The 26,420-nt window shown below is 39.7% G+C and overlaps 1 protein-coding gene across 7 annotated transcripts in view; it reads left to right on the top strand.

Annotated features, from left to right (window-relative positions):
- The window catches only part of Bruce (BIR repeat containing ubiquitin-conjugating enzyme), a 146,129-nt gene that overhangs the window by 102,049 nt on the left and 17,660 nt on the right, over positions 1-26,420 (top strand). For 5 of the 7 annotated variants that reach the window (XM_076208059.1, XM_076208056.1, XM_076208052.1 and 2 more), the window contains 7 exons: positions 6,298-6,396; positions 13,735-13,954; positions 14,133-14,347; positions 17,265-17,502; positions 19,960-20,271; positions 21,774-22,111; positions 26,229-26,358. In XM_076208059.1, the coding sequence (XP_076064174.1) occupies positions 6,298-6,396; positions 13,735-13,954; positions 14,133-14,347; positions 17,265-17,502; positions 19,960-20,271; positions 21,774-22,111; positions 26,229-26,358 (1,552 nt within the window). The remainder of the gene's footprint in view (positions 1-6,297; positions 6,397-13,734; positions 13,955-14,132; positions 14,348-17,264; positions 17,503-19,959; positions 20,272-21,773; positions 22,112-26,228; positions 26,359-26,420) is intronic. The other 2 variants (XM_076208054.1, XM_076208057.1) reach the window with 2 other exon arrangements.

Below are 26,420 nucleotides of genomic sequence, written 5' to 3'. Positions count from 1 at the left end.
AGTTTAGGCTCCACATTAGTCACTCCTTATGGTTTCTTGAACCCTGAACTCAATTTTTTTTTCTCCTAAATAATAATAATACTTTGAAAAATCAAAATGTTTTACAATCAGTGATAATCGAATTGTACAAATTCATACACATAATTAAATGTTAAAAAACTAAGTCCTTAGTCATCAACTCCACAATTTTTCCTGATTATTGTAATAAAAACCTGGAATCTGACCAAAATTTGAATCTTGCTGGTATTATCTGAACCCAGCCAAATTTGAAAAAAGAATCTGGAACAATCCAGATCTTTTTCACCTTTTCTTCCCTCAAGGTTACCCTTTATATCCACCTAAATATTCCACGTTGTCAATCTTAGTGTTCAAAGACAATTGATGTATACAGCCTGAAAGATCTTCTAAATCATTCAAATAAGCTTCATGTCTGCTTCCTTCCCAGCCATTCATACATTTCCAGCAGACCTTTTTCTTCTGTTCTTCCTATTTATTGTGTTTGTATATTTTTATACCTTGTAATGAAATGCACATTTATTGAAGAGCAAGTGATGAATGTGACATACTCATATGAGACACAACTTTCAGAGGTTTGAAAGTTTGTCACTTGTGAAACTGGAATTTGAAAGTTGTCAAAGACTGTTTGACTTACTGGACAAAATGACACACAGATACACACACACAATTGGCAGAGAGACGGCAATGATTGGAACTCCGGAAAAAACAAGATTTTCGCAGATTTCAATGATGAGGGAGTACCTTTGTTGTATTAAAAAGGAAGGGAAAAGCTCATGGTGTAGTGGGCAGGTGAAGAAAAAGGAGAAGGGGAGGGGTTAGTGAGGAAAATGGAAGAAAATGACGAAGGAGACGAACGAGCTCCCCTGGACATCAGAAGGAATGTAAACAAAAGGGCTGCAGACGATGCAGGTGAAGTTGAAAATATCAGTAAAGGCATTAGAATTAGAAATATAGATAAGAACAACACAATAGAAAGTGGAGATAATAATTTCCATGAATTTAATGAGGGAGGGGATGACAACTTCCCTCGATTAGCTAGTCTAAGAGGAAAATCTAGAGAAAATGAATGAACAGTGGGAAGTTAGGTTCAGTCAACTTACACGGATTACACAGAGTTGATAAATTGGAAGAACTAAAGAAGGAGAACCAAAACCTAAATAAAGAAATAGATGAATTAAAAAGACAGTTAAAAGAATTAAAAGATGAGAATGAGGCATTAAAGAAGAATAATAAAGAGAATAAAGAGTCCATAGCAAAAGAGGTACAGGGTTGGAGAAAAGTCCAAAAGAACAACAAAATTGAATTTAGAGATATAGTGACACTACAGGCGAAAGAAAAAAACTAAGGACACAGTTGTTAAAGTGATGAGGGAGAAGGAGAATATAGTAAGAGACTTAGTGGATAAAAAGAAATGTATTAGGGATGGAAGAGAAGCATAATCCAAGTAGGACTACAAGAGTAAAAGAGAAGGAAAAGATAAACAAGATATTAGAGGTAGTTCAAGAGGATGAACAAGAAACAGGGAAAGAAATTGAAGAAACATATAGAATAGGGAAATACAATACAGATAAGACCAGACCAATTAAGGTTAAATTCCTGTCACAAACGAAAGCAGAGAATATCTTAGCAAAAACAGTGAAACTAGCAAAAAGTGATCAGTATAAACATGTATGGATAAAAAGAGAAATGAATAAAGAGGAAAAAGAAGATGAGAAAACAAAAAGACTAGAAGCTAAGGAAAAAAACAAGAAAAGAACAGACAAAGAGAAATTCTATTGGAGAGTAGTGGATATGAAAGTGAGGAAATGGTTCATAGCAGAGAAAAACAGAAGGGAAACAGAAAACACAATGGAAGTAGCAGAAAATTAAAAGTGTCTTACACAAATATAGGTGGCTTAATAGCAGGCTTGAATAAACTGAATGATTACCTGAAGGAAAAAGAACTGGACATAATGGGAATTGTAGAGACAAAATTGAAAGGTCAACTATCACCAAATAGTGTAGGACATGGTGCATATAATTATTGGATTAGAAACAAAGAGGTAAAACAAGGGAGTGGAGTTATGTTTTTGACTAAGAAGGATATAAATGTGAGGAATGTCACAAATGGAAAGAATAGAGATGATTATGATGGAAGTGGAGGATAGGGATGGGAAGAGCAGGAAGTTTGTGGTAAATTATGTGCCTCCTAAAATGGCTTCATGGGAAAAGAGAGAACACAAAAATATATTAGAAGACACAAGGATAACACTAAATAAGATAATGGAAGATGGAGGAAGAATAGTTATAATGGGTGACTTTGTAAAGAACTCTGCTGGGAAGAGATGACAGTGAAGGGTGGAGATGACCTATGGGGAAATGTACTACTTGATATGATTATAGAACATACAATGACATAATGGATACAAGAGAATACTAGGTACAGAAATGAGGAAGAACCATCGAGAATGGACCTAATAATCACCTCAGAACCCGAAATAGTGGACAAGATTGAATATAAGACACCAATAATTAAAAGTGACCACATTGGATGAACTGGAACTAAATGAGGAAAAATACATGGAAAAATACGAACAGTATAGAAAGGTAAGATTGTATGGATTTATATATATATATATATATATATATATATATATATATATATATATAAAGTTAGAGAATTCTTTCAAAAAGCAGACTGGGAAAGGATACACAAGGAGGAAACAACAGTAGAAGAGAAATGGAATATTTTGACAAATTTATAAAGGAGTGGAAAAGTATGTTCCAAGACAAAAACAAGAAAAAGTATATGTAAAGTGTTGGTACAACAAAAGATGTAGGGAGTTAAAAGACAAAAGGGATAAAGCTTGGATAAAATGGAAAAAAGACAAAAGACCTGAAAAAATGGAAAATATATACTAGTTATAGAAATGAATATGTACAAGTGTGCAGAGAAGAAAAGAGAAAATACGAAAAAGATGTCATAGAAAAATGTAAAGATCAACCAAAACTATTTTACAGATTTGTAAACAACAAACTGAAAAACAAACAAGAATTAGAGAAACTATGAGGAGGAGATGAGTTCACATAGGAAATAGAAATGACAGAAATTATGAACAAGCATTCTAAATTGGTGTTTACAAAGGAGAACTTTCAACTTAGAGATATTGAGTGGGAGGAGAGTCCCCCTATGAAAGAGATAGAAGTAACAAGGAAAGAAATAATCACGAGTAATCTCGATGTCAGAAAATTGCATGGACCAGATGAAATGGCAAACTGGATTTTGAGAGAATGCAGGAATGAACTAACAGACAAAATACATAGTCTAATAAGCAGTTCATTGAAAGAAGGAAAATTTCCAGAAGATTGGAAAAGAGCAAATATAGTACCAATATATAAAGGGGGAAACAAGGAAGACCCTACTAACTATAGACCAGTCTCTCTTACAAGCACGATAGCTAAAATTTGTGAAAAAATGATAAAAATTAGATGGGTAAGGCATTTGGGAAAAAAAAAACGTACTAAATCCAAGGCAATTTGGATTTAGACAAGGACGATCATGCGTCACAAACTTAATGTGTTTCAATTCAAGGCTAATAGATGTAATACAGGAAAGAGATGGATGGGCTGATTGTGCATTTCTAGACCTGAAAAAGGTTTTGATAAAGTGCCACATAAGAAATTGCTAAAGAAATTCGAAACTGCAGGAGGAATACAGGGCAAACTGCTGAAGTGGATGGAAGGCAAACTGCTAATTTGGATGGAAGACTTTTTGCATGCAAGAAAAAGGAGTGATGATAAGAGACAAACACTCTAATTGGGATGAAGTGATTAATGGAGTTCCACAAGTAACAGTTCTGGCCCCAATAATATTTGCTATATATATATATATATCAATGATATGGATAAAAGAAATTGAAAGTTATATGACCTTCTTTGTGGACGATATAAAATTGTTGAAAAAATTAACACTAGAAGATTGTGAGTCGTTGCAGAGTGATCTCAATAAAGTATGGGAATGGAGTAGGAAGTTGGTGATGGAATTTGACATTAAGAAGTGTAGTATAATGGAATTTGGAAGAAGCAAAAAAGAATAGTGAGATCATATAAATTGGGAGAGGAAGAAATTAAAAAAGCAGAAAATGAGAAGGACCTGGGAGTCATTATTATGAATAATATGTCCCCTGAAAAACATATGAACAAAATTTTTGGAGAAACTTATAATTTAATAAGAACAATGAAAGTGGCATATACAGTGGCCGCGAAAAGTTTGGGCGCAAAATTATAGGCGCCCCAACTTTCCCCTAAACTCAAAACATGCGAAAAATACAACTTTCCACCCAAACTTTTTGCTATTTTTCAATGCTAGCGTTTGTACCCGTATTTAGCCGAGACAATACACACTATTTGGCAACTCTGTTTAGGCGCACTCGATGTCACATGGAGTCACTTTCTAAACATCTCTCACGGAGAGTAGTCTTTTTTTTGCGGTGGTCTCTGTTTTTGTGCCTTGATATCTCCGTAATGGGAAGTGGTAAAGAGCTGGAAAGAGACACAGTTGTTACAATCATAACCCTCTATAAGGAGGGTTATAAGTGTAAAGATATTGCTACTCATGTGGGAAGTGGAGTGCGTAAAGTGCAAAAGTGGACCAAGAAATTTCGAGACGAAGGAAGTGACATCATTCGTACTCCAAAGCATCGCTCTGGTCGGCCAAGGAAGATATCAAATCGTACTTCTACGGTTCTAACTGCCTCCTAATAACCATAGGAGGCAGTTAGAACCGTAGAAGTACGATTTGATATCTTCCTTGGCCGACCAGAGCGATGCTTTGGAGTACGAATGATGTCACTTCCTTCGTCTCGAAATTTCTTGGTCCACTTTTGCACTTGACGCACTCCAATTCCCACATGAGTAGCAATATCTTTACACTTATAACCCTCCTTATAGAGGGTTATGATTGTAACAACTGTGTCTCTTTCCAGCTCTTTACCACTTCCCATTACGGAGATATCAAGGCACAAAAACAGAGACCACCGCAAAAAAAAAGACTACTCTCCGTGAGAGATGTTTAGAAAGTGACTCCATGTGACATCGAGTGCGCCTAAACAGAGTTGCCAAATAGTGTGTATTGTCTCGGCTAAATACGTGTACAAACGCTAGCATTAAAAAATAGCGAAAAGTTTGTGTGGAAAGTTGTATTTTTTGCATGTTTTGAGTTTAGGGGAAAGTTGGGCGCCTATAATTTTGCGCCCAAACTTTTCGCGGCTACTGTACATACCTGGACGAAGAAATGGTGAAGAAAATACTAGTCACTTTGATACCAAGATTGGAGTATGCAGTGGTGACGTGGTCACCATGGACAAAAAAATGTATAACAAAACTTGAAAGAATACAAAGAACAATTACGAAATTTGCACCAACACTCTCAGAACTATCATATGAAGAGAGACTAGCAAAACTGAGCTACAGACATTAGAGCAAAGAAAAGAGAGAGGAGACTTGATTACTATAGAATCATGAAAGGCATAGAAACTATTGATAGAGAGGATCTAATAAAATGGGATAGTAGAGATACAAGAGGACACGGAAAGAAAATCAAGACAGTTATAGAAGAGACCTGAAAAAGAACAGCTTTCCCCACAGGGTAATAGACGTTTGGAACAAATTAGATGAAAATGTGGTGTGTGCAAAAACGATACACGAATTTAAAAACAGTCTAGATATAACGAGATATGAAGACGGGGACACCACAAGCATAGCTCCCCTTCCCATAAAATCCAACTCGGTAAATACACACACACACACATGCAGACATACACACATACGTATGTTTTGGTTAATATTCAGATTAGATCCCACATTTGCATCATTTGTATGAACAAGTGTATGCCATAGATGGGTATAGGGAGTGACAGGATGAATGAGATGGATCAGGAGAATTTGAGAAGCTGCAAAAAACGGACAAGTATGGGTGGGTTGATGCTCAAATGACAAAAGTAAAATGTAGGCTCTGAAATTATATGGAATGGTATGGCTTAAATGATTGAAGAAAGAAATTCCAATTGAATCCAGGTTTCTTAGGTGTTGTATTGATAGATTTATTTAGGCATGTTGCTTTATTTCTTGAACCTGTTTAGGTCATTGATCAATTGGCATGTTTCATAGTTTGAGATGTACATATTTTGACATGTTAAAAGAGGTGGAAGAAACAGCCCTGAAAAGCGGAGAAAGGAAGGAGGGAAGGGTTAGGTGGTGATGGGGGAGAACCTGTAGCTAAAGAAGTCTGATTGTTTGCAGCAGCCCAACAACCTGGGCACCATACGAGGAGGCACCGGGGAGAAGGGGGACAAGATGGTCGAGAATGATTGGGTCAACGCAGAAATGAATGACCATGAGGTGAGTATAGGGAGGGGCCAGGTATGAACCAGCAGGAGCTATGGTCAAGGAGGCATTGATAATGAAATTCTATATTATCTCAACACCATTTGCTTACCCCCCCCCCCCTCCTTTTTATCAGGTCAGTGTGATCTCGTTTTCTCAACTTGGCAGGTTTTGGTTGGGATGAAAGCTTGGGAATGGGAAGTTTCAGGATAGACATCAGATCAGTCATGTGAATCTTTAGCCATCTAAAACTGAAGAATCTATATTGAGAAAAGAAAAAGTTGTTCATTCATCTAGATCTTGGGAAAAGAAAGGGAATTTTTATGTTTATATAGTTACTTGAAATCCAAGTTATGTGCCGATGGTTAAATATTCTTTCATAAGTATTTTGGAGAAAGAAAACCTAACATGGAAGCTATGTACCATGTGCTTGATCTAAAAATAAAGTTTAAAGTCGTACATATAGCCTCAAGAAAAGAGTTTTTGCTGAAAGGTATTTGAAAATGAATAATCCTCAGAGGAATTTTTACATGCAAGTAGCTGTTAAGATCATTCATGGTCATTCCTTTTATCTAGATTAAAAAATGTTCAATTGAGTTGCCGATTGTGCTTCCCTCCAGGAATCCTAACCTTGCGACTAGGCCTATAAACGAAGCAGTTGCTTATAATCCAGGCCTATCTGGGAACCCTTTAGATGATGCATGAAATAGGGTCACTTTTACTGTGAGGGGTGCCCCAACACAGAATTCTGACATTTTAATGGTAATACATACATACATACATATACAAAGGCTTTTTCCCCCTTACACGGGGGGTAGCCAAAAAGAAAAAGGCATAAAATCATTCACACCCATTCAATCCCTGAATACACTCCACACCCCTCCACCTTCCCTCTTATCTTAGCACCTCCTGAACTTAATGTATTATATGTTCAGACACAGTTTAATTGGATTTGACAGTTCATTATAGAAATAGCACAATTAAACTGGCTCAATAACAAGACATGATCAACACGCACACTTTGATGTTTGACTTCTTTACCATAAACATCTGAGATTCATACAACCTGTCTGGAGTATTGGCTGCATGTTGTTGTGGGGATAAAAGCTGCTCAGTAGCATGCAGCTGATACTTTAGGATCTATATGGGGCACCCCTATGGACCAGAGCCACACATCATCTTGCCTGTGATAGAGGAAATCTCTTTAGAGAAATTATTCTACTTTATTATACTGTTATGATATTCGTTTCCTTTTTGCCGAACCCTGTGGCCGTGTGGTAGGGGAGAAAGAATAAAGGTAAAAGGGATGGGGAAAAGACTACTCTCTCTAGACCCAAAGGGTACATTCCTTAAAAAAAAAAAAATATATATATATATATATATATAATATATATATAATATATATATATATATATATACATACATACATACATACATACATACATACATATACCAAGGCCTTTTCCCCCCTTACCAGGGGGGTAGCCAAAAAGGACAAGGCACAAAAACATACCCACCCATTTCATCCCCGAAAACACTCCACACCCCTACACCCTCCCTCCCATCATAGCACCACCTATATATATATATATATATATATATATATATATATATATAGATAGATAGATATATAGATATATATATATATATATATATATATATAATATATATATATATATATGAGGGTCTGGGAGGTGTTTTCCAACTAGAACCCTAAGGTGTGGGTCTTTTAATGTGCATGGATGTGGTACAGATGAGAGTAAAAGGGAAGAGATGGGCAGTATGTTTATGAGCAGAAAGATGGATGTGTTGGCATTGAGTGAAATTAAGTTGAAAGGGAGGATCAAGTTTGAGTTTGGGAGGGTGTCAGGAGAGAAGAGAGGATGAGGGAGAGAAAGGGTGGCTATATTAGTAAGTAAAGAGATAGGTAAACATGTGGTGGAATGGAAGGAGGTTTCTTCAAGCTTATTGTGGATGAAGGTGAAACTGGGAAGGGAGATGTGGTTTTTTATAAGTGCAGTCGAGCCTGGTAATGAGAAAAGTGTAGAGGAAAAGGAGGCCTTTTGGATAGATTTAAATGAGTGTAGGGTTTAGGGAGAAATGTCAGTGTAGTGGTATTGGGAGATCTCAGTGCTAGGGTAGGAGATGAACCAGTAGACAGAGTGGTTGGGAAGTGTGGAGTTCCAGGAAAATATCTCAGTGGAGAGTTGTGATGTGTCTAGAGAGCTGATGATAGCAAATACAGTGTTTAGGAAGAAAGTCAAGCATAAGGACACATGGGAAAGGGTGGTAGATAGGGCTCTAATGGACTATATAGTGGTAACCAGGAGAAGAGTAGGAAAAGTTTTGGATGTACATATTCCAAGGGGAGAGAGTGGGGCAATATCAGATAATTTTTTTTGTGAAAAGTAAGTTGAGAGTGGAGGATAGATAAAGAGGAAAAGGAGAGAAGGTAGGAAGGTGCATAGAGTAAACTACTTAAATAAGAAAGAAAAGGAGAAGTACAAGAAGAAGCTGAGAGAGGAGTGGGAGGGAGTGAAGGATAGAGTAGAACTAGGAGTGGAGGAGGAATGGGGATGTTTCAAGGAGTCACTAGGTGTGCAAAGATGGTGTGTAGAACAAGGAGGACGGGAGGAAATAGAAGGGTAATGAGTGGTGGGATGATGAAACGAGAAGAAGGTTGTAGAAGAGAAGAAATGAGTATTCACAGATTGGTTACAAAATAGGATGAGAGGTACAAAGAAAAGAGAAGTAAAGTATAAGATAAAGGAGACAAAGAGGAGAGCAGATGTGTAGTGGGTTAAAAGTATGACAGAAAATATTGAAAGTAATAAAAAGATGTTTTGGAAGGAGAGAGGAAGAGGAGGTGAATCAAGTAGAAAAGAAAAGGTAAAAGGTGCAGATGGAGAGGTGATAATAGAAGAGATGGCAGTAAGAAGATGGGCAGAGTATTTTAAGGATTTGCTAAATGTAAAGGAGGATAGGGAGGGAAAGGTAGTTCCAGTGGGAAACGCTAAGAAAATGACAGTGATGAATGAAGAAAATGGAGGGGAAATAAGGAAAGATGAGGTGAAAGTAGTTATTAAAATGATGAGAGCAGGTAAGGCACCGGGGTTCTATGGGTGTCGTGTGGAGTGTCTAAGAAAGGGAGGTACAGTGATGGTGGACTGGCTGGTGAGGTGGTTTAATGTTTGTCTAAAAGACGGTAGGGTACCGGAGGACTGGAGGAATGCCTATATAGTTCTGCTTTACAAGGGAAAATAGGACAAGTGTGAGTGTAGTAGTTTCAGAGGAATCAGTTTGTTGAGTGTAGCTGGGTAGGCTTATGGGAGGGTTTTGATTGAGGAGATTAAGAAACAGAGTGAGTAATTGGTGAGGAACAGTGTGGGTTTAGGACAGCAAGGGGTTGCATAAATTAGATTTTTGTAGTAAGGCAGATATGTGAGAAAGCTTTATGAAAAGGTATGGATGCTTTTTTTTGGGGGGCCAGTATGAATTTGGAAAAGGCTTATGACAGGGTAGACAGGAAGGCACTGTGTGAGGTGTTGCAAATATATAGGATAGGAGGAAAACTGTTAAGGACAGTCAAGAGTTTTTGAGAGTATAGAGACTGTGTTAGAATTAGAAATGGAGAGAGTGGTTTGAGGTAAAGGTGGGACTTTGCCATGGATGCATTATGTTGCCTTGGCTGTTCAATCAATACATGGATGGGGTGGTGCAAGAGGTAAATGTAAGGGTAATGGGCTGGGGATTGGAGTTGGTTAAAAAAAGAATGAAGAAAAGTGGGAGATAAGCCAGTTGTTGTTTGCTGATGACACTCTAGTTGTAGCAGGATCAGAAGAGGGATTAAGGATGTTGGTGACAGAGTTTGGGAAGGTGTGCAAAAGAAGGAAGCTGAAGATAAATGTGGGTAAAAGTAAGGTGATGAGATGTACAAGAGGAGAGAATGGCAACAAATTGGAATCGAGTAGTAAGGGAAAGAGACTGGAGGAAGTGGATAGCTTTAGATACTTGGGTACAAATGTGGTGGGAAAGGGTGGGGTGGGGGTGGAGGTAGAATGTAGATTAAGAGAAGCAAGTAAATGCCTTGGATTAAAAAGTGTAATGAGACATTTGAGAATAGATGCTAAAAGGAGATTATATGAAGGGGTGATAGTGCTGACAGCACTGTATGGGGCACAAACATGGAACATAAGAGAGGAAAAGTTTAAATGTGTTTGAGATGAAATGCCTGAGAAGTATGGTAGGGGTTACTAGGCTGGATAGAGTGAGAAACGAGGAGGTGAGGAGGAGAGCAGGGGTGGAAAGGGAGTTGGGAGATAGGGTTGATGAAAGAGTATTGGGATGGTTTGGATACATGGAAAGAATGAGTGAAGAAAGATTAGTAAAAGAGGTGTGGAAGGCAGGTGGAGGGAGTGAACATGATGTGTGACCAAGGATGAGATGGATGGATGAAGTAAAAGAGGCATTGGGAAAGAGGGGAATATCTGTTGAGGTAGGAAGGGAGAAGACAGAAGATAGTGGTGAGTGGAGAATGGTTGTGTATGGATGATGCTGTGATGTATGGGAGTGGGTGGGGAATGCGGGGGTGAGAGAGTATGTGTGAATGATATTTTGGCGCAGCCTGAAGGGATTTCTCCCCATCTTCTCTTTTTCTGCATAAGGGGATGGAGAGGTAGTGGGTTGCTGATTAATGAAGTGACCTTTCTGTGGATGTGCTGTGTCTTGCTACATTGCTTCTGACCCAGGGTAGTGGGTGAGATACAGGGATGACCCATTATCCAGGAGGAGCAAAGAAAAGAGGGAGGGAGGAGTTGTGAATGGCAGTTGAGTATGTGGGAATGAAATGGATGTGATTGGATTTATGCTTTTGACTATGGCCACCCCACTTTTAAAGGGGAAATAGCCATTGGTATATGTATGTACTGAATTAAACCCCTTCACTGAATTCATTTTGTAATTGTCAACCAAACCCTTGTTTTTTCAATCAGTCCAATTTAATTTTCTATTTACCTAATTGGAGTATACAGGAAAGGAGCAGTGCTTGTGGGGTTGTTTTCTACTCTCCACAAATGATACCTAGATTAAGATTCATGTGTGGTTCCAACTTAGGATGCATCACTTTTGTCTGATTATCATATCTAGTGTCTGTGATCTTATGTTGGTCTTGTTCCACTTTGCTTCCCTTTTAAAGAACCTCCTTGTTTATTCTATTTTATTTTATTGTATATATATATATATATATATATATATATTTTTTTTTAAATCAGAAAATAGCCATTTGTATCCCAATAACTGAAGTTAATACTGGTATATATATATATATATATATATATATATATATATATATATATTTGATATAATGAAGAAATGATCAATTGTGGGGCTTTTGTAGCATTGTCAAGAGGAGTACAAGGTCTGTCTGGAAAGTATCCAGCCATTATGAATATTTGCAGAACTGATCATGCAATCCTAACAAAAGTTGGCAGACACTGACAGAAGACCCTACTGTGCATGCATGAGCAGCCATAGTCCCATGTGACAACTCGGTTACCAGCCAGACACAGTTGAGTGAAGGTGTGTACTGTTTGACTGTTGCGTCTCCTGACCCATGAGCAGAAGGAATTTCATGCTAAAACTTCACAGGACATGCTTCAAGCTGCTACAAATGACTCAAATTTCCTGAAACAAGTAATAATCAGAGATGAGTCATGGGTCTACAGCTATGACCCAGAAACAGAAGCCCAGTCCTGCCAATGGAAGTCATCTGCATCAATGCGATTTTTAAACAGTACACACCTTCACTCAACAGTGTCTGGACAGTTACTGAATTGTCACATGGGACTATGGGCTCTCACTCATATGCAGTAGGGTCTTCTGTCAGTGTTCGCCAACTTTTGTTAAAATTGCACTACCAGTTCTTCAAATATTCATAATGGCTGGATACTTTCCAGACAGACCTCGTATTCATTATACTTTTGGATAAGTGTTTGGTCATTGGTAGCTCCTATTTTGACATTTTCAGAAGTATACGTGCATGTTTGATATGTGTACCTGGATAATCAAAAATAATTTTAATTTGTCCAAAAGGATAACATTTTAAATTCATTCCTCCTCTACAAGGGGACCAATAAGGCTATGAGGAGAGGTCCCCTGCAAGTAGCTGCAGCCTCAGGGGCCCAGTACCTGGTCCTCAGATCAGGCCCATAAATTTGGCCCTATTTGTTACCTCCCACCTACATATCTCTCTTCTATTTCTGTTTTTTCACACGAGAAGGTCACTACTTTGGTGTCTGCCCCCCCATAGCTAGCCAGAGACATAGAAACCAAATCAGGGTCATACATGAGTCCCACTTACATAAAACCTACAAATTACTGGCATACAAGGTGTTTGGGATAAATTTGACACTTTCGGAAAGAAAGAAAAATGTCATATCTTGGCCAAAAAATTATGTATGTTAGGTAAATGCACCTTGGTCTCATTAGATGCAAATTCAATTCATGCAGATTTGCATGTGTGTGATTGGTCAATTGTAACCAGTATTCTCAATGTGTGAGGTCTTATGTGAAGTCTACAAAGATGCTATTGTGCAGCAACATAAAAGACATTATGAATGTGAGCATATGAATTAGGAGTTTGTCTTCATATGAAAGGCCTTTGTGAATGAGTTCTTGAAACAAATCTAGACATGGTATGAATCTTCATGCCACAGACCATCACTGCATAACCCTACACTTTATCTCACATTTACTACAGGGGATAACCAAATCATTTCTCATTTGTTTTACTTATTGGAGTAATGTCTTACTGTTAAAGCATTATATCATTGTTATTAAGCTTTGTTCTTGTGTTATAGTACTGCTGAAGTGCACTGTTACAAATATTAGATGGGAAAAATAGGTTCAAGGGCTGTATTCCCCTATATATAATGTAAATAAGGGTTTGGTTTAGCAAGTTTTTATTTTATTTTATTTATTTATTTATTTATTTATATTTATTTTTTCTTTATTTTTTATAGAATTTAACCCTCTTGTATAATGAGACCCAGGTGTATTTGTTGCCAAACACTGGTCAGCATATTTTGTACTTTCTTAATTTCTCTTGCTTGTCTGTTTCATCTTTGATATCCATGATTACCATTAGTGAACTTTGAATATTATATATATACCTATTTCAGCATGTTATGATACTGTAATGTGAATGATTTATATAATGCATCATTGGTTGATACAGCATTATATATGGTAATCATTATTATTTCTCTGCAATCATTTTAATTTTGATGCTAATGAAAATGCATGTATGGACTTGTATCAGCTTAATGGACAAAATTTTCCTGTGCCTCATTGCAGCCAGACATCCTTGAGTACCTGGATATAGGTGGAGGGTCACCAGGATCTGGAGGAGGAACTGTAAGTCTATTAACTTCACCCTCAATACCTCCACATGCTCTTGGGGCTTTCACACTCTTCCTAAGATTGCCAGGCTATGCTGAAAGTCTTCTGAAGGATACCCATAAGGCCAGATGCCTTCTTAGGCTGGCACTTGGTTTAACAGATGATGGAGATGGAGGTAATTAGAATGGATTTCACCTTGTTCATATTTAAAGCAATGCTTATACTTTTTGAACAATATTGTATCACTGGAGTCTTATCAACTAAATGCTTTATGGTAAGGGCAGATTTAAGTTGTAAAAAAATGAAATAAAATAAAATAATAATAATAATAATAATTGTGGTTTCCAATGCAGGTGACATCGTTGGGTCTGGTGTTGGCAGCCAGTTGGCCACATTGCCTTTCCAGGTGCTGGAGTGTCTTTTAGAAGCCACACCCCTCACAACAGATGACGGAGTTCTGCTCCGGAGGATGTGCCTTGAGTGTGGAGCTCTCCATCTCATTCTTGCATGTCTGGCTGCTCTGTCACACCAAGACTCTCCAGATATTGTAACAGCTCTTCAACATCAGGTAAAGAAAACTGAGGATCATTTCACATTAATAGTTTAACCCCTTCCATACGGTGCCGCACACGTAGGCGTCATGGGGAGCGAGTGTATTCGCGAGGCTGCCATATCGGCGTCTTGATTATATTTATTGTAGTCGCCCCTCCATAATGTCATTCTTTCTAATTCTTTTGTAATCGCATTTTCTATGGTTATCAAAATTCACGGGTGAAGAGAGAACGATCGATATAAGCGGTGACTATATTTTATGATGCGAGTATTATTACGACACATCGTACGGCTGGCATTGGTTGCTGCCACCGAGATCTAAGTCCATGACGCCTACGTGTGCGGCACCGTATGGAAGGGGTTAAGAGACTGATTAAATGTTTTTGGCCTCAATAGAATATACAATAAAATATACAAAGAATTCTGACCCAGGGCAGTGGGCTGGATACAGGGATGACCCGTCATCTATGAGTTAAGATGAGAGGGAGGAAGGGGTGGTGGAGGGGATTGTAATGGGTGGGAGTGGGTATGCTCCTTTGACTTGGCTACCTCCCTTGTAAATGGGATAAAGCTCTTGGTATATAAAATATATATGAGTAATTGTACCCATGGCACTGGTTGGAGTAGGGACTTAGAATATAAGGAAGAGTCTGAGTGGTTTGTTACAGTGATAATTGATATAATAATTACAATGCCAGCAGGAGGCTATGTAGCTCATAAAGAGGTCAGATGGACATAATACGCCAGAAGCTCTTTTTTTTTTTCCCTTTTTTCCTGTTGAGGGGGGGTGGCTGGCCAAGTCGAACCAACCGTCTTGCACTCATCCCAAATTCATCCTACACCCATAAAAAAAAAATAGATAAATAATAATAATAATTAAAAAATAATAATGAAAATAAATGATAATAATAATAATACATACATACATACATACATATACCAAGGCTTTTTTCCCCTTACTAGGGAGGTAGCCAAAAAGGAAAAGGCATAAAATCATTCCCACCCATTCCATCCCTGAAAACACTCCACACCCCTCCACCCTCCCTCCCATCTTAGCACCTCCTAGATGACGGGTCATCCCTGCACCCTGTCCACTGCCCTGGGTCAGAAGCAGTGTCACAAGACACAGCACATCCACAGCAAGGCCGCTTCATTAAATCGGCGACCCCCCCTCTCCGTCCCCCCATATAAAGGAGAGGACGGGGAGAAATCCCTTCGGGCTGCGTCAAAATTTTGCTCACACACACTACCTCACCCCCCATCCCCCCGTCCATTCCACCTCATGCATCACAATAATAATAAAAGTAAATAGATAATAATAATAAAAGTAAATAAATAAGGGGGTTGCAATGGAAGTTCTGTGCCTTACTGCATTGCCTTCATCTGAATTGGTATGGTAGGAGACAGAGGTGACTCTTCACCCAGAAAGTGATGAGATGGGAGGGACACTAATGGGTTTTAATGTGTTTGAAGTTAGTGTATTGTACTAAAGTCTGACCAGGAAGAAGATTGATAGTTGATGGAAGACGCTGTCCTTCATCAAGACCCCATTGTCACACTGGCACAATTTAACCCCTTCACTCTGGGCCAAAATCTCGTGGGCAGCATTAGCTGCCAGACATGCAATGTTGTCATAATACTCACATTATAAAAAATAAAGTCACTGCTTTATTGCTCATTCTCTCTTTCACCCATGAATTTTGATAACCATTGAAAATTTGATGAAGCCAGTTTACAGAGTATGGGGGGTCACGCAGGTACAACTACAATAAATATAATCAAGACGCCAACATCGGCATCCTCGCGTACCCACTTGCTCCTCGTTCCCACGTCCACAAGCAAATGTGGCCCTAAGGGGATGGTACCTGGTCTCCAGATTGAGCCCAAAAACTCTTTACTCTCCTCATCATTTCCTTCCAATTTGATTTTCCTTCTTTTAGGTCTGCTTTTTTTTTACATATGATTATTATTCCAGCACTTCCCCTCCCATGCCTCATTCTATCCAAAGATACAGCACCAAACCAGGCCCATACTTTCCCCAACATGCTCAAATCCTATAAATTTCTCGCATACATCAGGGCAGTGGGCAGGATACAGGGATGACCTGTCATCCATTAGGAGCTAAGAAGAGAGGAGGGAAAGGGCGGTGGATGGGAGTGGAGTGGGTCAGAGTGGGTATGTGCCTTTGACTTAGCTGCCTCCCTTATAAGGGGGAGAAAGCTCTTGGTATATAGAATAGAAAGAATAGAATAGTCAAGTGCAACACATACTAATCATGGTGTTGCATACACTAATCAACATACACTACACATAGAATTAGAACCAACTACCACACATCAATACATATCCTAAACAATCCAGCAAAAAACTAAATATACTGTGAATAAATAGAATTACCACAAATGCAAGTGCTGGGTGGGAGTGGATTTATGCCTTTGACTTTGGCTACCTCCCTTGTAGGAAAAAAAAAAGCTGTTGGTATATGTATGTATATACAGTCGTACCTCGGTACTCGACCGCCTCTATACTCGACCAAATCGGTGCTCGACCAAAAAATTCGAGTAGAAAATGCATCGGACCTCGAACAGATTTTCGGTACTCGACTAGCTCGAACAGCGGGTAAGTGTCAGTTCGACTCAGACCGCCAGCGGAGTAAGACGTACCCAGTTTGTTCGAGTATTTCTTCCCAGATTTAAACTTTTTCGTGTTGCTCTAGCCCTTAATAATGGGTCCAAAAAAAGACAGTGATAAGGGGAAAATTGGTTTCGGTGTTCGAACAAATCGGTGCTCGACCACCACCTCAGAACGGATTATGGTCGAGTACCGAGGTACGACTGTATTATGTAAGAGCTGCTTCACTTCCTACAGAAGCCTTCAGTTTATTTGTAAGATGTGTTTCTTCTCTTTAATAATGCTTTTCCCTATATTTTCAGAATGTTCCTATTGGTCTGGTTGTGGCCACTACACGAGCCACCTGTGTTGAACGCAGAGACATTGGCAGTCTTGGAAGAACTGATGGTGAACGTTGTCACTATTGGGCCAAAGGGACTGGATTTGGTACAGGAAGCACTACTCAGAACTGGGATGTAGAACAGGCCCTGAGTAGACAGCGTGTGGAGGAGGAACATGTTGTTTGGCTTGTGAGGTTGTTGGCACAGTATATCAACCCAGGTTAGTCAACCATAAGGAAAAGTGGATATGTGGCTATTGACATATATATATATATATATATATATATATATATATATATATATATATATATATATATATATATTGTGGATTTCCTCATAATTTTGCAAGTGGGGTAGGTAATGTCCTGTTTAGCATAAACATTAAATGTTGTATTAAGTATTGATAACCCCCACTGGGATATAGGCTGCAGTTAATACTCCAGGGACTTTCATGATGTCCCTGCAGACCAAAGTCATACAGCAAGGTTTTGTGTTCAGAGACAAAGTACCTGTTGAAGAATGCTGTGCTACTTCAGTTTTTACTATCCTTCATTTTATCTGCTTTTCTTAAATCTCTTTACCATAACTATGATTTTTTTTTCTCTTCTTCTTCCAATGCTATAATGATGAAATAAGACTGCTGCCATAATGTTCCTGTGTGAATCATAACTAAAATGTGTTATAAAAATTAATAAAATAAATAAAGAAATTGGGAAAAAGTAAGTGCAGATACAGTAGATTGGGAACAAACAAATGTGAAGGACTTTAGAAAAAAAAAATAATAATAAAATTCGATAGTAAGTAAACATGAATTTCTCATGTATACAAGTTTACCAAGCCAGATAAGATATACAAAGTAAGGTATTGGACACAGTCTGTTTTTGTTCAGAGTTAAGCAGGTCATGCAGTGGTTGTGAACAGAGCTGGGCGCATTCTTTGATGCATTACACCTTAGTTTAGCTGCATTTAGTGCTCCCAAACTATTAAAGTTTAAGAGACAGGTTCATACCGAAGTAAAAGTTCAGTAGGCCACATACTATACCAAAGAAAAATTTCATAGGCCACATACTATACCGGCACCTATATTGCTTCAATAGTTTGGGAGCGCTAACTGCAGCCAAACTAAAGTGGAATGCACCGAGGAATGCACCAAGGAGAACACTGAGGAACTTACCCAGCTCTGGTTGTGAAAGAATAAAGGAATGACACAGCCTTAATCTCTTCTTGTCTGCTCTCTATTTTCTTGAGAGGTTGGGTAGTTTGCCACGTAATGAAGAAGTAGAGGTAAACCAGTTTCATCTGATGTGCCCTACTGTGGCAGTGTTGTTTTTCTGCATTGCCCTTGACTAGAGCTGTGGGCTGGAGGCAGGAATGAACACTCATCAATGAGAAGATAGAAATTAATTGTTGCCCCAAGTTTCACAAAGTGGAAAACTTGCAACCCCACTGGCTAGCAACAGTCCTCAAACCCACCCCCAGATCTCTGGGAAGAAACAGTGGACTGTTGCGTATTATATTAATGTGTGACTGCTGCTATATCACCTACTAAAAGTGGTAGGGAGAGGGGAGAAGTTGCTTGTTGTCAGCTCCCCATGTATGAAAAAATAAAAGAAATACTAATAAAGTTGAGAGAGAACTCTTGGGGGTAGTCCTAAGATTTAATTGGAGGAGAGGGGGTTGACATGTTTTGAAAATGTTTAGCTTTGTTGTCCATCTCAAAGGACCACCATAAGCAGGTACCCATCATTGGTTCTAGGAGCTAAAGTGGGAGGAATAATGAATTAAGTTTTTGGGTGTGTATGGGAGAGTGGGTGTAAATGCTTTGACTTGGCCACTCCACTAATTAGGGGGAAAGGGCCTTTAGGTATATGTATCATTATAATAGTTTCTGCTGGTCTGATTATGTTATCATTAGTCTTGTTGTGATGATCCAGTTGCTATGTTGAGTCATGTGTGGGGAAGAATCACAGTCCTCAACAGACCCTTGATTGTGGTACTCCCCAAGGCAGTCGTAGCTCCTCTTGGGGTTGGGGGGTGGTCCCACGACATAGACGCTGCGGCTCCCACCCTTCTGAATCCTCTCTCCCACGAAAGGACAGAGTCCACCTGGCCAGACTGCGGTGCGGCCACCACCCAGCACTTCTAAGCTACCAGAAGAGGCTGGATGACCACATTGTGAACAGCTGCCCAGGATGTAACACTTCACCCCATACCATACAACACATAATGGAAGACTGCATTATACACAATCATTCTCGCAAACAACACAACATACACTCTATAAAGGATTTGTGGGAAAACCCAGTTTCAGCTGTGGCATTCCTTGGGGAGATGGGACTGCTCGGACAGACAGTCAAGGGAACGACAACAACAAAAACAATAACAACAACAGACCCTTGATGTGAAGCCTTGGTACAAAATTTGACACAGCTTTTGTTATGATCCCTGTTGAAAATTTAACTTCAGCCCTGCATGTAAAAAGTCATTGACCTTTAATCCAATCTACAAGGTTCCTTATGCATAAGAGGGAGGGAAGAGGGTGGAGGGGAGTAGAGTATATTAGGGATGAAATGGGTGGGAGTGGTTTTTATGTCTTTGTTTTTTTGGTTACCTCCCTTATAAGGGGGAAAAAGCCTTTGGTATATGTATCAATAATACGATTATTATTTTCTTTCAGGAGATGTGATACCACTGGACTTGAACATTAAAGAGAAGAAAGACCAAGGGGGAGGTGAAAAAGGAGGAGGAGGAGGAGGATGTGGGGGAGATAAAGGAGAGGAGGAAGAAGAAATAAAGAAGGAAAGTGAACATGGAAGAAGAAGCCAACCAGCTGTGTTGCAGGGCCCACAACAGCAGCAGCAGCAGCAACAACAACAGCAGCAGCAGCAGCAGCAGAGTGCACAGTCGCAACTGCCCTCTGCACTGCAGCAGCTCTTCAGGGACTCTGGTCTGATCTCCACCATTGCTGCCTACCTCAGTAATGACTCAGGTAAGCACCAGATGTTCTGTATGGTGAATCCTTTTGGTTGAATGGGTGAGAATGGATGTCTTAACTTGGCCACCTACCTTGTAAGGGAAAACCCTTGGTATATAGATAGATAGAAACCTTTTGGTGTGAGATGTTCCCCAATAGAGTTTGTAGTGTTTCAAACATATGAGGAAACCCAGGCCTGAATGGGGTTTCCATTGATTAAGGTCCCTTTTTGACAAGGCACCCTCTTGAAGTGGAAGTCAATCATAGCCATAGCAAAGTCATTGAAGTAAGTCACCATCTTGAAGTTATATTTACCTAATTGTAATATACAAGGGAGAGGAAGGGAGAAGATAGGGATGAGTGGAGAATGGTTGTATATGGATGATGCTGTGATGCATGAAAGGGTGTGGGTGGGGGATGGGGGGTAAGGGAGTATGTATGAATGATAGTTTGACAGTGAAGGGATTTCTCCCTGTCTTCTCTTTTTCTGCATGAGGGGATGGAGAGGTTGGGGGGGGTTGGCAATTAAATGAAGCAGCCTTGCTGTGGATGTGCTGTGTTTTGCTATATTGCCTCTGACCCAGGGTAGTGGGCGAGATGCAAGGATGACTCATCATTCAAAAGGAGCCAAGAAAAGGAGGGAGGGGTGGTGAATGGGAATGGAGTATGTGGGGATGAAATGGATGGGAGTGGATTTATGCCTTTGATTTTGGCTACAACCCTTGTAAGGTGGAAAAGGCCATTGATGTACGTATGTATGTAATATACAAGGTTGGAGTTATACTCATGAAACCCATCTTTGTATCTCCATTTATCAAACATTGCCTTAAAAACATTCATGTTCTATTCCTGACTTACTTCTTTTGTTCCACAAATTGATGTGTCTGTGGAAAGCTGTGTTTTCCAACTTCCTTTAATCAATGTTTTGTGTAGGAGGATTTGAATCATGAAGTACAGTAGATTGAATATTCCAGTAGAATGATGTGAGTGGATGGGGTGAAGGGGGATGGGGGGGTAAGGGAGTATGAAAAGAGAGAATGGAAAAGATCTGTCTTTATACCAAGAGATTTTTCCCTCGTATAAGGGAGGTAGCTAAGTCAGAGGCACATACATATTCCCCACTCATTTCACTCCCCTCAACCACCCTTTCCAACCCTCCCATCTTTGCTCCTCATGAATGACTGCTCATCCCTGTATCTATGGCAGTTGGCAGGTGTTGGTAGTGTTGAGCAGGAAAGAGAGAATGGAAAAGATAGTGAATAGAGGGTGCCTTGTCTTGCTGCATTGCTTCTGCACAGGGCAGTGTGTGTGAGGCAGGGATTGCCCCCCATTCATAAGAAGCTAAGATAAAAGGGAAAGAAATGTATTTTGGAAATTTGTGGAATAGATAGTTGTGGGTGGCTTAGATGGGTGGGGATAAGCCTTTTGGCATATAGATAGGTAAGTAGATGTATGTATATCTAAACATACACATATTGTTACTATAGTTTGTATTTATACCATCTTTCTCTTCACAGTTCTTGACATGTCTCGACATGTGCCTCTCTATCGTTCCCTGCTTGCCCTTGTGAGAGGGCTGGCACTCACCTCAGGCCTTACACCACTCCTGATGGCTACCAGAGATGCTCCTGTCAAAGATGCTGCCAACAGAAATAGTCCATCCTGTTTACCTGCACTATTATCCAATATGAAATCCACAGTGAATACGTACATGGCCAAGCTGAAGTGGAAAAACTCGAAAGACCCAGGAAGCAATGGTCATGGGAACACAGCCAGCACTGCAGAGGAGATTGAGCAGGAGGAAGGCCTAACTCTCATAGTTCCTGACATACATAGTACAGCTGCAGTTGTAGAGGTAAGCTAGATTTCAGAGGCTGTAATCCCTCACCCCTCACACAGTCATTACTTATGAAGCCAAGTTGCAAAGAGAGGAGGGATGTTCTTAACCTTTTCATTCCCTTGTGCTTAAGACATACAACAATTGTAATGGTATACTTGCTTATATCAGTCCATCTTCATTTGTTGAGTCTGGTTCTTATCTTTTAGGCAGTATGTTTATGAGAAGAAAGATGGATGTGTTGGCATTGAGTGAAACAAAGTTGAAAGGGAGGGGTGAGTGTGAATTTGGGAGTGTAGTTGGGAGGTTCTCAAGAGTGAAGAGAGGATGAGGGAGAGAAGGGGTGGCTATACTAGTAAGTGAAGAGATAGGTAAGTGTGTAGTAGAGTAGAAGGAGTTTTCAAGGTTAACGTGGATGAAGGCGAAACTGGGAAGGGAGATGTGGGTTTTTGTAAGTGCATATGGGCCTGGTAGTGAGAACAATGTAGAGGAAAGGGAGGCTTTTTGGATGGACTTAAACAAGTGCATAGAGGGATTAGGGAGAAATGTCAATGTAGTTGTATTGGGAGACCTTAATGCTAGGGTAGGAAATGAACCAATAGATGGAGTGATTGGGAAGTATGGAGTTCCAGGAAAAAATCATAGTGGAGAGTTGATGGTGGAGATGTGTCTTGAACGAGAGATGATGATAGCAAATACAGTGTTTAGGAAGAAAGTCGAGCATAAGTTCACATGGGAGAGGGTGGCGGATAGAAGGGTGGTAGATAGTGTTGATGGACTATATAGTGGTAACCAGGAGTATAGTAGGAAGAGTTAAGGATGTACATGTTCTAAGGGGAGAGAGTGGGGGAATATCAGATCATTTTTTGGTGGAAGGTAAGTTGAAAGTGGAGGATAGGTGGAGAAAGTGGAAAAGGGTAGAAGGTAGGGAGGTACTTGGAGTGAACTGCTTAAATGAGAAAGAAAAGGAGTATAAGAAACTGAGAGAGGAGTGGGAGGGAGTGAAGGATAGAGTAGAATTAGGAGTGGAGGAGGAATGGGGATGGTTCAAGGAGGGAGTCATAAGGTGTGCAAAGATGGTGTGTGGAACTAGGAGGACGGGAGGAAATGGAAGAAAGGGCAGTGAATGGTGGGATGAGGAAGCAAAGAAGGGTGTAGAAGAGAAGCAGACTTTCATAGATTGGTTACAAATTAGGACAAGGGAATCATATGAGAAGTACAAAGTAAAGAGAAGAGAAGTAAGTATAAGATAAAGGAGGCAAAGAGGAGAGCAGATGTGAAATGGGGTAAGAGTATGACAGAAAATTTTGAAAGTAAATGAAAAAATGTTCTGGAAAAAATTAAGAGGAGGAGAATCAAGTAGAGAAGAAAAGGTAAACGATGCAGATGGAGAGATGGTAATGGAAGAGAAGGCAGTGAGAGAAAGGTGGGCTTAGTATTTTAGGGATTTACTAAATCTGAAGGAGGATAGGGAGGGAAAGGTATTTGTAGTGGGAAGCACTAAGAAAATGACTGTGATGAGTGAGGAAAATGGAGGATAAATAGGGAAAGATGAAGTGAAGGCAGCTGTTAAGATGATGAGAGCAGGTAAGGCACCTGGTCTGGATGGATGCCATGCAGAATGTCTGAAAAAAGAAGGTATGGTGATGGTGGACTGGCTGTTGAGGTTATTTAATGTTTGTTTAAGAGAGGGTAGATTGCCGGAGGACTGGAGGTGCCTGTATAGTTCCACTTTACAAGGGAAAAAGGGGACAAGTGTGAGTGTAGTAGTTTCAGAGGGATCAGCTAGTTAAGTGTAGTTGGGAAGGCTTATGGGAGGGTCTTGATTAAGAGGATTAGGAGAGGAACAGAGAGAGTAATTGGTGAGGAACAGTGTGGGTGGAGGATAGGTATGGGTTGTGTAGATCAGATTTTTGTGGGAAGACAGATATGTGAGAAAGCTATAAGAAAAGGTAAGAATGTTTTTTGGGCTTTTATGGATTTGGAAAAGGCTTATGACAGGGTAGACAGGAAGGCACTGTGGGAGGTTATGCAGATATATGGGATAGGAGGAAAGCTGTTTAGAGCAGTCAAGAGTTTTATGAGAGTAGTAGAGCTTGTGTTAGGATTAGAAATGGAGAGAGTGAAAGGTTTGAAGTAAAGGTGAGACTTTGTCAGGGATGTGTTATGTCACCCTGGTTGTTCAATTTATACATGGATAGGGTGGTGCGAGAGGTGAATGCAAGGGTAGTGGATCAGGGATTGGAGATGATTAAAGAAAATGGAGAAAAGTGGGAAATAAGCCAATTGTTGTTTGCTGATGACACTGCACTTGTAGCAGGATCAGAGGAGGGATTGAGGAAGTTAGTGACTGAGTTTGGGAAGGTGTGCAAAAAAAGGAAGTTGAAGATAAATGTGGGTAAAAGTAAGGTGATGAGATGTACAAGGGGAGAAAGTGGCAGCAGACTGGAAGTGATTAAGGGAGAGAGACTGGAGGAAGTGGATAGTTTTAGATACTTGGGTGTGAATGTGGCAGGAAAGGGAGGAGTAGAGGTGGAGGTAGAATGTACATTGAGAGAAGCGAGTAAATGCCTTGGTGGATTAAAAAGTGTAATGAGAAATAGACATTTGGGAATGGATGCTAAGAGGAGATTGTATTAAGGAGTGATTGTACCAACAGCACTGTATGGGGCAGAAACATGGAACATAACAGAGGAGGAGTTTGAATGTGTTTGAGATGAAATGCCTGATAAGTATGATAGGGGTTACTAGGCTGGATAGAGTGAGAGATGAGGAGGTGAAAAGGAAAACAAGGTGAAAAGGAGAACAGGGGTGGAAAGGGAGTTGGGAGATAGGGTTGATGAAAGAGTATTAGGATGGTTTGGACACATGGAAAGAATGACTGAAGAAAGACTACCGTATTTTCCGGCTTAAAATGCGCATCGGGTTATAATGCGCACCCATGCACTTCGTTATCTCAGTACACAGATAGCGCGCACCGACGTATAACGCGCATGCCCAATCGCCATCTAGCGAGAGAATCGAGAACCATGTTGTGCGTTGGTCCCTTATTACTTTGTAGCTTAAATAGTTTGTAGGAAATATGATCTAAAAATGTTTATTGAAAGTAAAATATACAGAAAAATTTCGGGATTTTTACAGAAAATGTTCATTTTATATCTTGAGGAAACAATTCGTCTTTACCATTTTTTTTATTTAATACTGAATCAAACTACAGACTGTTTCGTTTTAGCTTTGAACCTGCAATGACAGTGGTGAAATAGGACAGTCTCTCATCGAGGTGACATTTAGTTAATATAACTCCCAAAAGAGGGTGTTGTAGTCAGGTGTTTGACACGAGTTTATGAACGGCCGCAACGGAATTTGTACCATACCTAAAGTGAAGCAACAAAGCCAACATAAAAATTCAAACTAGGATGCTGTGAACAAGGGCAAATATCATGAATATTGATCATGTTTCATGGTATTTAGGCCTATCTAAACATGAAAAATAAGATTAGATAGATACCTACCTATACTAAATATTTATATATGGTAGCCCATGCTGGCGTATTCTTTCATGTCACCATGGCTGTTCTTCTTGTTCTCACGGAACGTCACGGAGAGTCACAGAGAAGTGTGCCGTCCCGACTTTATGACGGCCAACATCGTCATGTTGTTGTGAAAAAAAATTACACACACAGCCGCAGAATTTTTATCGTAGGCTGTAGATAATACGCACCACCGGATAACACGCACCCCCAATTTTTAGGCCCTTCCAACGGAAAAAAGTCGCGCACTATACGCCGGAAAATACGGTAGTAAAAGAGGTGTGGAAGAAGTGAAGATGAGGGGGCAACCTAGGATGAGATGGATGGATAGGGTAAAAGGGGCATTAGGAAAGAGGGGAATGTCTGTTGAGGAAGGACAGAAGATAGGGGTGAATGGAGAATGGTTGTGTATAGATGATGCTGTGATGCATGAAGTGGAGTGGGTGGGGGCTGGGGTGGTGAGGTAATATGTATGGCATAAAACATACAAATCTTTTGACAAGGTAATGAGAGAAGTAAAAGTATAGGAGTTAATCAGGTAAGAAGTAAATGGAAAAATAAAAACAAATTTAAAGGTGCTTCATTTTTTTTTTTTTCTTCATTAGGCGGTAACACAGCGGCTTCAACAGGATGCAGAAAATCGTGAAGATTGTTTGGATGGAGCATCTGTGTCGGCACCAGTAATGCAATCGTTATCAGAAATCTACCTAAGTACTATGAAAGCCCTTCAATTTGGTAAGTATATTTTTACACATTATACTTACTGTAACCTCCGTCTCTGTAGTGGAGTGCCTGAA

Source organism: Oratosquilla oratoria, chromosome 24, assembly GCF_046742065.1.
Source record: "Oratosquilla oratoria isolate Oo_2021 chromosome 24, ASM4674206v1, whole genome shotgun sequence".
NCBI lineage: Eukaryota > Metazoa > Arthropoda > Malacostraca > Stomatopoda > Squillidae > Oratosquilla > Oratosquilla oratoria.
The sequence above is the reverse complement of the archived record's forward strand: the minus strand, read 5'-3'. Positions and strand labels throughout refer to the sequence as shown.